This window comes from Trichomycterus rosablanca, chromosome 17 (genome assembly GCF_030014385.1).
Source record: "Trichomycterus rosablanca isolate fTriRos1 chromosome 17, fTriRos1.hap1, whole genome shotgun sequence".
Taxonomy (NCBI): Eukaryota; Metazoa; Chordata; class Actinopteri; order Siluriformes; family Trichomycteridae; genus Trichomycterus; species Trichomycterus rosablanca.
The window spans coordinates 30264815-30277161 of NC_086004.1; the positions used below are offsets into that span (position 1 = coordinate 30264815).

Here is a 12347-nt window from a genome sequence, read left to right on the forward strand (position 1 = left end):
TCGGCATAATTTACCTTCGCGCTATTCGAATGCCGTGTTATTTGGACCCGAGTTTATTTAAAAACTAAAGAAAGACTAAATATTCACTGATTTTAACTAATCAGCTTGATTTATTTGTCTAAAACGTGTTCCAAAAAAGTTGGGATGGGGCGTGTTTCCTTTAAACAATGCTCTGTAATCGTTCGGAACTGTGTTTACTGGCAAGGGTTTTCCGAAGGGTTCCCGAGTCCCTTTCCTTAATTACAGAAGCAGGACGTTGTTTACCGCAGCGTCGCAAACGTTCTTAATTCTCGAAATCTTTCAGTAATGTTATGGACTGTAGATGGTAAAATCCGTTCATTTCATGTGATCATGCGTAGAGACGCGTCAAACTACTCGAACTGTTGGAGGGTGGCTCGGTGGGTTTCACTGTCGCCTCACAGCGAGAAGGTCCTGGGTTTGATCCCCAGGTTGAGCGGGCCATGTCCTTTCTGTGTGAAGTTTGCATGTTCTCCCCGAAGGTGGATTTTGCTCCAGTTGCTGCTGCATCTGGTGTGACCTTTAGTTAAACGCGTGGTTCATTTTTCAGAAGGGTGATATAGGAGTTGGGTACCGTTGTGTCGTGTCTGTATATTAGCTTTTGTTTTGTTTGTCTGTACATGACGAAAATGAATATTATATCATCCAGTCATGACGACACTATAGGGCCAAAAGTATTTGGACGCCTGTCTGTGAGCTTGTTGTTGTCCAGTTTCAAAAACAAACTGTATTAAAAAAACTTCTTACAAGACTTTGAAGTGTTTCTGTGTGTGGGAATTTGTGCCCATTTAACCCATGTTGGTCAAGGAAGCTTCAGTCGGTGTTCTGGTTCATCCCAGAGCTGTTGAGTGGGGCTGAGCTCATGGCTCTTTGCAGGACACTGAAGTTTCTGTAATTTCCTTTATATCATTGATTTATTATAGAATGGGCGTCCCAATACTTTTGTCCTTATAGTGCACTTCCAAAAGTATTCACACCCTCTGTATGAGCGCTCCACACCACTCTGACCAGTCTAACCAGTCTCACATTTCCCTGCCGGTCCTGTCAGATCCAGTTGCGACCCGAGACCCTCGGATCACGTTTCCTCAGCTCCTAATGAGCTCATTCACCAGCTGCCTGCACCCTTCATCTAAACAAAAAAGCTGCTTGTGTTTCCCGACATGTGGAACGTTTGTTTGTTCCTTAGATCAGGTCTCGCGTCTCGCTCGACCTCCGGACGTCTCCGGGGCCCGAGGGGACAATAGAAAGCCCGGGACGCGATCCACCGTGCACGAGGTGACGGACGGACGGGCGGAGGAGGGGTGGGAAACGAACCCAGCGAGGCCACGTGGCCGCTCTGAAGCTCTGTGGAATTTTGGGCGTGAGCCACACAAAGACGCTACTGTGGAACGTGAGCCAGAGGAGAAGCGTCCAGACACTAGAATAGACTCGGACCGGGCGGGTCAGGTCCTGATAAGAGAGACAGACGGGTCAAATGCTGGTGCTGGGGGTTTCGGAGTGTGTCTGTGGGAATTTCCAAAGTCAGACAGATGTTGGACTAGAAGGTCTGGCTCACTATTAATCTGGAACCAAACATCAACCAACTCGTCCCAGAGTTGTTACTGGGACCGAGGTCACATGAATTTAATAATTAAAAGGGGCGTCCCAATACTTTTGTCCATAAATACTATGTTCATGTTATATTAATGTTATACACATGCCGTGCGTGGTGCTTCATGTTATTCGATCATGTTTGTGCATTAATAATGACGGCGTCGACTCTCGTCCACTCACAGCTGAAGTCAAAAGTTTATAGACGCCTGTAGGAAATGAGGATCTTATGGAGGTCCTGGGGGTGTCCATGATTTCTGCAACTGTTTCTCTAATGTATATATGTATATATATTTATTTTTATGCATTTTCTCAGTTGAGTCATAGCCAGTTCCTCTGCCGGAGACCCCGATGGTGTACGAGTATGGTATGTTCTCCTGACACGCCCTCCCTCACATGCTGATCTCCACGTCCCTCCACTTCTGTACAGGCGCCTCGACCTACTATCCAGGGTCCTTACACAGCCTCGAAGACCCAGCCCACTTTTATTTTTTTAGTCCCGTCTTTTCCCACCCAGCAGACTAGTGGCAGATCGTGCCCACTATGGGCGCCCAGCCGACCGGTAGCAAAGCTGAGCAAGTTTTAACACCACTTAATAATGATTTACTCTCTATTTTACTATTTAGATGGATTATTAAAAACCACTATTTTTTTTACCGGCTCTTGCCGTCACTCACACAGGACCTTGTTTTGCACGTCTGGACAGGGATGGGCTCCCACATCCCCCGTCCGAGCAGGAAATGGGCGCAACCTGGGTCAGAATTATTGCACCGGCGGTTTGTGCTGGGTAGGAAGCGGCTCCTGATAGCAGGGGGCCGTTCGGTTTCCTGTTGTGCACCAGCACATTTGTCGGCCGAGTGGACGGGAAGTGGACAGAAGGACGCGGCTCATTGTGGACGGGCTAGCGGAAAACGGTCAGGACCCCGCCCGACCTGCTAATGGGTTAAGAGTAATAAAGAGGAGGCGGGGAGTCGTCCAAGCCGAGAGATAGGCAGACAAAGGTACGCCAAAAGTATGTAGACGCCACGCTTTAAAATTAGCGATGTTAAATGTATGCTTCCATATTTGAGGCAACAGTTTGGGAAAGGTCCTCTCCTGTTTCAGACCGACTTTGCCCCTGTGCTTCAATCAAGGTCCATAAAGATAAAGGGCAACTCCAAATTCATTTATTAATAGTGACCCAGAACTTAGACTATAAAACCAAAGTCCAAGTAGGGTGGACGCTGTTGTATCCACGGAAGAGGAGCAGATGTTTTTGGAACTGGACGTCCAACAAGATCTTGATCATGATCTGGTGTCCACATACTTTCAGACATTCTGTTTACATCCAGAGGAATTCCAAAATAAAACAAAATAAACGGAGATGTTTTATCTTTTAAAGTTCTTGAGAGTTCACTGGCGTCCTTATATCAGTGTTATACACTATATGACCAAAAGTATTCGGACGCCTGATCCTGAGCTTGCTGGACGTATCACTGCAAAAACAAATGCTATTAAAATAGAGCAAGCTCAGGATCAGGTGTCCGAATACTTTTGGTCATATAGTGTATAACACTGATATAAGGATGCCAGCGAACTCTCAAGAACTTCAAAAGATAAAACATCTCCGTTTATTTTGTTTTATGTTGGAATTCCTCTGGATGTAAACAGAATGTCTGAAAGTATGTGGACACCAGATCATGAGCCTGGTGGACGTTCCAAAACCAACTGCTCCTCTTCCGTGGCTACAACAGTCCACTCCACTTGGACTTTGGTTTTCCACAGATTATTATAGTGTCTGTCAGGCACTAAGTTGCTCATTAATGCTTATTAACAAGATCTGTACATTATCTTGTAAATGACCACCTTTCAAAAAAGTTGGGACAGCAGCATATTTACTACTTTAAGTTTTAACTACACAATACTAATTATTTACTGTCATTTAGATCAATTATTTAAAAAAGATATTAATGCCACTCATTTTGGACCAGGATGTCCATAAACTTTTGGTCAAATTGCGTATTTTCTTCCAAGATTGTTCAAAATACCTGCTGAGCTTCACTGTCTGCTCGTATAAAGACGTGATAAAATGAAAGAATGGATGGATATCATTAAAACTGTGGACTAGGGTTGGAACGGTGGTCTCTTGATAAGGTCCATGAGAAGATCTGAACTGTAACATTATGCTTTTGTCAGGATGCACTTAAGTTATCCAAGAACAAGTAAAGAAGCTCTGACATCAATCAGAAGCCACGATCAGAAAGAGAATTTTGGGTTCTAAGTAGGTTTAATGGGTGCAATCAAGTTAGTCCTGTTTATACTGTCAGTCATGATCAGTAATGAGGAATTTTGAGACCAACAGACACGTTTAGGTTGAATCATTTAGGTTGTGTTGCTGTATGTACACCGATAAGGCATAACATTATGACCACCTTCCTAATATTCTGTTGGTCCCTCTTTTGCTGCCCCATACACAACAAACTGTGATGCTCTGTGTATTCTGACACCTTCCTATCAGAACCAGCATGAACTTCTTCAGCAGTTTGAGCTACAGGAGCTCGTCTGTTGGATCGAACCACACGGGCATCAATGAGCCTTGGCCGCCCATTACACTCTTGATAGATACTGACCACTTTGGACCGGGACACACCCCACGAGAGCCGCAGTTTTGGAGACGATCTGACCCGGTCGTCTAGCCGTCACAATTTGGCCCTCAGATCCTCACGCTCGCCCATTTTTCCTGCTTCTAACATCAACTTTGAGGATAAAATGCTTCACTAACAGGTGATGAAGAGATGATCAGTGTCGTTCATGATTAAAATCCAAGCGCTAGTGAATATGTTCACTAGAAATGAATGTAAACGTTTAACTCGTAATAAATATTAAGAGAGGAACATCTTACAACAAAAACAACCTTTAATAAGTTGAAATAAATACTCCAGTACATGCATGATCCAGAACAAACACACATCAGAATGTAAAAACGTCGGTAAATAGTGTAAAACCTGCAGCACAAACTCACAGCAGCTTCAATCCATCCAAACAGAATCACACAAACAAAATCCGAAGGTTTAACATTCAGCTTCACTAACCACACGACTCGACCCGGCTTCTCCACCGAGACCGTACCGGTACCAGGACCGGGCCTCGTCCTGTAGCACTTCTACTGGGTTAACTGTGGAACCAGTGTGGTTATGATGTATGATCGGTACTGGAAGGTGACGGATGTTATAATCTACACACAAATCATATAAAAATCATATAAAACTATTGTTTTTAGCTTTTGTGTTGCTGCTCAAATGTATTTTTTAAGCAATTTAGCTTCTAATCAAACACTCCTATTGGTTCACGGTTGGCGTATGCAATTTAAAAATACGTTTATATTTTAATAAGGTTCGATCGCTGATCTTAAACTTCCAGTTTTTAATTTTAGCACTCTGATTGGCTGATTTTGGAACAGGTTCAGGTTTGATACGGAACCCAATTTGGGAACCGGCCAACCAAACCAACCGTCCTAGCTAATAAGGGATTGATTTTTGGGGAATATGGGTCACCAATTCTAGTTTTTAGATCTAGATTATAGTTCCTGACAGCTTTTTAATTCTATTCATGAGTACGGACTCGGAACCGGCGCCTGTCTGGTGGAAAAGCCTCAATAACGTCCATCACACACCGTCAGGCTACGATCATCACTACACACTGAGGTAAACTTTCTGCTAGTTTTTTGTTAAAATCAAATTCTACACACAAATAAAATCAGCGCAGATCTGCGGCAGTGAGTACGCGTGTGTCAGTTTTGGTTTTCGTTACATCCAGCGCAAGAAAAACCGCCGTTTTCAGTCAAACGTGAACATCGCCGGGCTAACAGACGCGCTCGCTCGACGACGCGGGGGGGTGGGGGGGTTGGAGGTGCGCTCCTTTGGTACGTAAACGTCAGTTCACAGGATGCGAGTTGACCGGCGGAAGCGTCCTGGGCGACGATCGTTCCCTGAGCGCCTGAGAGAGCAGGGTGCAGCCCTCCGACACGGCGCAGGCCGACTGCCTCAGCCGCTCGCGGTAGCCGGGCATCTGGGTGCTGTTATCGGCGTGCTGGGAGACGTCGCGGAGACCCTGGGTGAGCAGGACGCAGGCCGACACCACGCTCATGGCGCCGCCCAGGATGGCCGTCTGCACCGCTTTGCCCTCGGCGCTGAGGGTGGCCGGCTTGCCCAGGAACTGCGGCTCGGTCGCGAACCCCACCACGGCGTGGACGGCCTGCACCAGCGGCCCGCCGAACAGCACGCAGCGGTTCCGCGTCAGCTCGCTGGGACTCGTCTTCACCTCCTTGACGCAGGCGAGCAGCGCGGTGGCGCTGGTGCTCATGCACTTGACGCCGGCTTTGAACTGTTCCTTGGCGAATCTGTCTTTGGATTTCTCGCTCGCCAGAGACGAAGCGTCCGTGAGGACGGTCAGGTTCCTCAGGATGTTCTGGGAGACCTCCAGGAGGAGCTGAGGAGTCAGGTCAGGGAGCGGCATCACGCGCAGGACCGAGCAGGTCTGGTCCACTTCGTGGCGGCATCGGGTCACCTTGTAGCGATCCACCAATCCCGGGACGGCGGGATGCGAGCCGGAAGCCTCGATCGCCGCGAGGTAGGCGGCGTGCGCCGAGAACTCGGTCAGGGACACCACCAGGTCGCCCAGTTCCACCAGTCGCTCGCAGACCTCGGTGAACTTCCCCATGTTGAGCTGGCTCTGGATGTCGTGAGTGATGATGGACAGCTCCTTGGTCCTGGCGATCACCGTGTCCCGGCACTTCTCGAAGGTCTCGGCGACCTGCACCCCGTCCGTGCTCATGACCGGCCTGGTTTCGCTGGACAGCAGGAGCAGGTCGGCCACCAGCTGCATTTTGCTTTTGCAGGCGTCGCAGACGGACGAGAGTCTCTTCCGCTGTTGCAGGCTGCCGCTCAGGATGGACGTCGAAACCTCGCTGTCGGACTTTCCCGAGCCGATACTAGCCATAGTACGGCGCTCAGGCTGATCGAGAAACTCCGCTTGCGTACGAAATATCGATTCCACAGAACAAAATCATAACTTATGTGAGAAAGTCTTCGGTTATAAATAACACCGCACCTCTTAGGAAAGGTTGAACTGGCCGTAGAGTTCCGTAACGTCCTTCAGAGAAGAAAGAGTCGATTTGCGGAGGATTAAAATACTTCAATTATGGAAAATGTCGAGTAATGAGGACAAAAATCTGAGCTACCAATGAAATCCCTTCAATCTGACGACTCTAAACTGGCGGTATTGTTCACATCACATCAAAAGTACATCGGAACAAATTCACAGCTTGGTTTTTTCTCTATAAGGTATAAAAACCAAACAAACAAATAAAAACAAACACAATTGCTACAGTGCCATACAAAGAAAACCCCAAAAGAACCCAACATAACCTACTCCCATCACTGCACCGACTGTCTGAAAGTCCTCGTCATCCAATATTCAGACCCAGATACCCCACTCTGCACCCTGAACCTCCGGTGGAAAGCGCCGCCGCGGGTCACGTCTCTACAACAGCGGCAGTTCGAATCGAGAACGGCCCGCACCCTCGGCACCATCATCCCCCCGCACCCCTACAACCCTCGACCCGACTCAAAACAGCACCGGGCTGGACGGTCACGCTCCGAAACGCCCTCAGCTTTTAACCTCTTCTTCTTGGCTTGTAACCCCGTGATGTAGGCCAGTTCCTTCTGCAGCATCAGTATCTTCTGCATTACGCTCTAATGCCCATCGACCCTCACCAGCGATCAGCGAGAAGCGCGGCGAGACGATTCCATCCAGGGGTCGCGTCCGCCGCCCATTCTCGTTTTTATCCTATCCGGTCTGGTTCGATCGCTTCGAAAGGTCTGAGGTTTGGTTTATTCCAGATTTACGATCCTCAGCGTCCTCAGGGTGAGTTCACAAGAATTAAAAGGTACAAAAATGAGAATTGGGTTGGGGATTTGGCAAATCCTGGCCAAATTAAGTAAAATAAAGATAAAAATCTCATTCATAATGGTTTAACTGGTGCAGAACTGCGTCTCATTTGAAGGAAGGTTTACTCTTGGATCTAATTTTTCACTAGATGGTTCACAGTCAGAGACCATTTTAGTCTAAGATCCTTTAAATTTAGACTAATTTCCACTTTATTTGTTTGTATATTTATTTATTTAAATATTTCCCCCTTTAAAATGATAATACGGAACTAAAATACCACGTAGTTTACTGTTTACTGCTCTGAATACATTTTACTTTGGTTCTAGATAGATGGAACCCTGTTAACCCTTTAATGGTTTCACCAAGAAAAAATAATAAAAAAAAATAATATTTCTTTGCATTTCTTAGTTTCCTGGGACTAAACCAACAACAAACTATTACTATTTGTTTACTAGTGCCAGTTCAAGTTGACGTAAAGGTTAGAGGCTGTTTTCCTAAAACTACAGGGTCGTCTAGCAATATTTTTGAGTTTAACACGTCAACCAAGCAGTAGATACGTCCCAAACACGATTATTTAAATGCGGCTTGTTTTTACCCGAGTATTTAGACTCAAATGGTTCAGCAGACCATTAAAGGGTTAAGAGAACCGAACTTAAATTAAAAGTATATATATTTAATTCTGTTTGTTTGGATGAGTCTTTTCGCTCGTGTTTAGAGTAAAATGTTTTAAAGGTTGCTTGAGTTTCAGGGTTCTCAATTGAACCTCATTTCTAAGGTTCTATAAAGGGTTCCTACTGGAACTTAGAGCTTTCTAGGGTTCGCCAGAGAACCGTTAATGGTTCCAACATATGGACTACCTGGGGAAAGTATTGGTGCGCTACGAAGAACCAATTCTTCTTCACATACAGCCATACAGGGTTAAACTTAAGACTTTAAATGTGAAGTATTTGGGTGGTTTCATTACACATTTGAATATAATTTTACTTACTAATTTTGTTTATTTACATATTCCAACTGAAACTGAAATATGTACACATTTATAGGGGGGAAATAGGGAAAATATCAAAGTCTGATGAGAAACAAAGTGAAACTAAGCTTTGTAAACGTTATATCATTGGAAAGAGAATAAAAATGGAAGTTTATTAAGTAAAATAAAGTAAATAAAGTGAATAGTACTGAAGTAAAGCTGCTGGTGTGAGTGGGTGAATGTGGGTTCTGCTGTATGAGGAAGAACCGGAGGGTGCGGCTGGGCTTCTCATCACAAACTACACCGATTTAACTGCTCCTACTGAGATCTTTTCAGTGAAATGAAGTGGAATTATTCTCGAAATGAAGCCGGAATTCTATAAACCCGGACTGTCGGTGTGTGGCTGAAGGATCCGGGCTGGTGGCTCGTTGGGGCGCGGCTGTGTTTCACTTCACTGGAGCTGCTTTCAAATCTGCAGCGCTTTTCTCCTCAATAAATCACATTTAATCCACGAAGAAAAGCAGATTTTAAACACGTAAATAATCCGGTTTAATTCCGTCCTCTCGGTTTCACTCCTCGGGTTCTAAACTTTAAAAGAACTCCGTTAGTTCGTGTTCGGTTCGATCCTGTTCGGTTGAACTCGGTTCATGAACCGAGGCCCCGACTACCGGCGTCGGAGCAACATTACACCCGAAATAAACAAGCTCCAGTTCGGTTCATCCCCCGGTTATTTCGGTAATTAATCCACATGTCGGTATTTGTATTCGGTATTGAGGAACGATTCTTATAATCAGCAGAATTCCAGCTGAACTGCTGCTGCTTCACTCACTCACTCAGTACTACTGATGGGTAACGTTCACTTCAGCCAAGCGCAACCTTTAGAATGATTCAATTTCCTGTTTCGAGTCGGCGCCCGCACTGAGTTTTTTCCCGATGAGCCTCGGGACACTTTCGTTCTTTCATTCATCTAGTTTTGTTTCTCCTCACTCAGGTCAGGGTCGTGGTGGGTCTGGGGCCACTGGGGAACACTTAATTGTTTTGAATTGAGGCTGTAACATAGTTGGACGTTTGGAGGTTTAACTCATGCATGATAATATATTAATAATATAATATAATATAATATAATATAATATAATATAATATAATATAATATAATATAATATAATAATAATTAGTAATAATAATAATAAGTAATACATTTTGCATATTTCTAATGTATATATTATTTTTTGATATTTTTTACAGTAAACAACTACACACTATGTGTGCAATATTCTAACTTAGTTGTATTTCTTTCAGTTTTTTCTGTCTTCCTACTGCTGTAACAAGTTAATTTCCCTAAGGGGATCAATAAAGTCTTTTACCTTTTACTGACATGAAGCTTGCTAGTTTAAGAGTCACCACTGCCAAGTTGGCACTATTGGGCCCCTGAGCAAGGCCCTTTACCCTCAGTTGCTTACACTGTATTTAGATTTAGTTATATGTCACTTTGGATAAAAGCATCTGCTTAATGAATAAATGCAAATATAGGAATTATTGGTGTATTTCTGTTTAAATGTGAGAAATGTAAGCATGCATTTGTAGTGAACTGTGATTAAATCAGTGCTTTCAAGCCATCTCAAATATGAGCTTATTATATGGTGATTATACTGTATATACATCCTTTTTTAAGGAACTTAAAAATGCACCTTTTTAAATATCCAGATTTGGTTTTGCCTTTATGTTGATATTTGCTACTACTTGCTGTACATTGTGTACGTGTTCTTCAATCATTTTGATTCTTCTTTGTAGGTCTCACATTTTTACATGCCCTACGCACAAACATTTTGCCTTAGGTGAGCATTTCTTGACCTAAGGAAAAACTATAAATCTTACCAAAGACACACAGACTCTATCTATCTATCTATCTATCTATCTATCTATCTATCTATCTATCTATCTAATCTATCTATCTATCTATCTATCTATCTATCTATCTATCTATCTATCTATCTATCTATCTATCTATCTATCTATCTATCTATCTATCTATCTATCTATCTATCTATCTATCTATCTATCTATCTATCTATCTATCTATCTAATCTATCTATCTGGCTGGCTGGCTATCTATCTTGTATACACAGTGTATAACAGCATGTTACCACCTGAAAGACCACACCAGCCCTCAATACCTAGCTCCCCTCCTCCCCAAATACTTCCCTACACCCCCATTATTTCTTTATTTCATTTGTTCATTTTTTCTATTATCAGTGACCGAGCAGCAGCTTGATGATGTTGATGCACAGAACCTAAATGAAGTTTTAATGATGTAGACTCAAATTACTTTTGCAGTTCAATTACTGAAGGTTTTACAATTTGTTTCTACTGAAAAGCAAGTCAGCACATTTTTGAAAGTGAGCACATCAATTCCTTTCTACAAAAGATCAGATTTCCTTTAGTCTGATGTTTTCCATCGATGCAGATGATCAGAAGCTCATTCATACTTTTAGCTGTTTAAGAAATACTAAGTGTTTCAGAAATCTGAGTGTTTTCCACTTTTCACTGAAATAGCTCTGCAGATTTGATGGTTTATAATGAAGAACTTTGTGTTAATTGGAGTTAAAGGCAGAAACAGAAGCATGTTTATAAGTGGCCACATGAATTAGCGTAAACTGTATCTGCAGTAAACAATGACTAAAACGGTAGTTTTAAATCATCTCAGATCACAAGATTATTACACCGAATTACATCTTTTAACATGATCATAAATGTTTATCTGGTTAACGTGTTAAATCAGTAGTTTAGACAATATCTTCCGTTATTATACATTGTTTGCTAATAATTAGCTTTCAGTTTCAGGACCGGTAATATTTAACCTACCGCCTGAAAAACAGCAAAATCTCTCCGAGAACCAACAAATTTAGTCGTGGGAGGTGAAATCGGAGTCTCAACGAACGTGACGTCACACTTCAGCTCACTTCTCATTGAACAGAAAAGCATTTTTAGGGCGACGAAGAGCCAATCGGAAGACGGGGGCGGGGCCAAAGCCGGGCGTGAGAAATCCTAATGTGCGACAATAATACAGTACATTCAATTTCATTCTGGTCAGGGTCGCGGTGGGTCTGAGCGCAAGACGGAAATACACTAAATCCAAAAGTATTTGGATACCTGACAAACAAACGGTATTGAAATAGAATGACCTCTGTGTGACCACGTGACCTTTTTATCTAGGACAGCCGCTCCTCTGAGAAGTGTGTCTGTGGGAATTTGTCCCCATTCTGTCAAAAGAGGATTAGAAAGGTTGATGTTCCAGTTCATCCCAAAGCTGTTGCGTAGACCTGAGGTCAGGGATCTGTGTTAATAAAAGGAGTGTGAGGGTTGGTGAGAGGTGCAGTTCTGTGCTGGAGCTTCTCTGGTCGTACAGCTGTGCAGGGCGCGGTGCCAGTTGGGTGGGGTGTCCTGAGAGGAAACACTTCAGATTCTGTTGAATGAGTCTCACAGACTTCACACGCTTCCTACAGGGAGGGGACCGAAGCACGGCCGAAAATAATCCTGAACCCTCGCGCTTGTTTACTGAACAGATTTTATGTTTGTATGAAAGTGGAGCTTCAGACTGAAGCAGGTTTAATCATCACTGCTGTGCTAAGTTCAAAAGTTCCAGGACTGAATGATGGGAACACAAGATTCTTCATCCAGTAAAGGTGTTACGAATTTATGAGCATAATTCCAAAAAAGCTGGGACAGTAGGTAAAGTGTAGTAGGTACCGAAAAAGTAGGTGAAAACAGAAAGCAAACAGCACACAGGAGAGATATTTAATGTTTTACCTTTTTAACCTGATTGATTTTTGTCATTTGTTGACTG

The 12347-nt window shown here is 43.7% G+C and overlaps 1 protein-coding gene across 1 annotated transcript; it reads right to left on the reverse strand.

Annotated features, from left to right (window-relative positions):
* Positions 1-4515: 4515 nt before the first annotated feature.
* Positions 4516-6856, reverse strand: tlnrd1 (talin rod domain containing 1). Its single transcript, XM_063012873.1, has one exon. It carries the CDS (start codon positions 6583-6585, stop codon positions 5521-5523), a length of 1065 nt encoding a protein of 354 aa, XP_062868943.1. The 5' UTR covers positions 6586-6856; the 3' UTR covers positions 4516-5520.
* Between the last annotated feature and the right edge of the window lie 5491 nt (positions 6857-12347).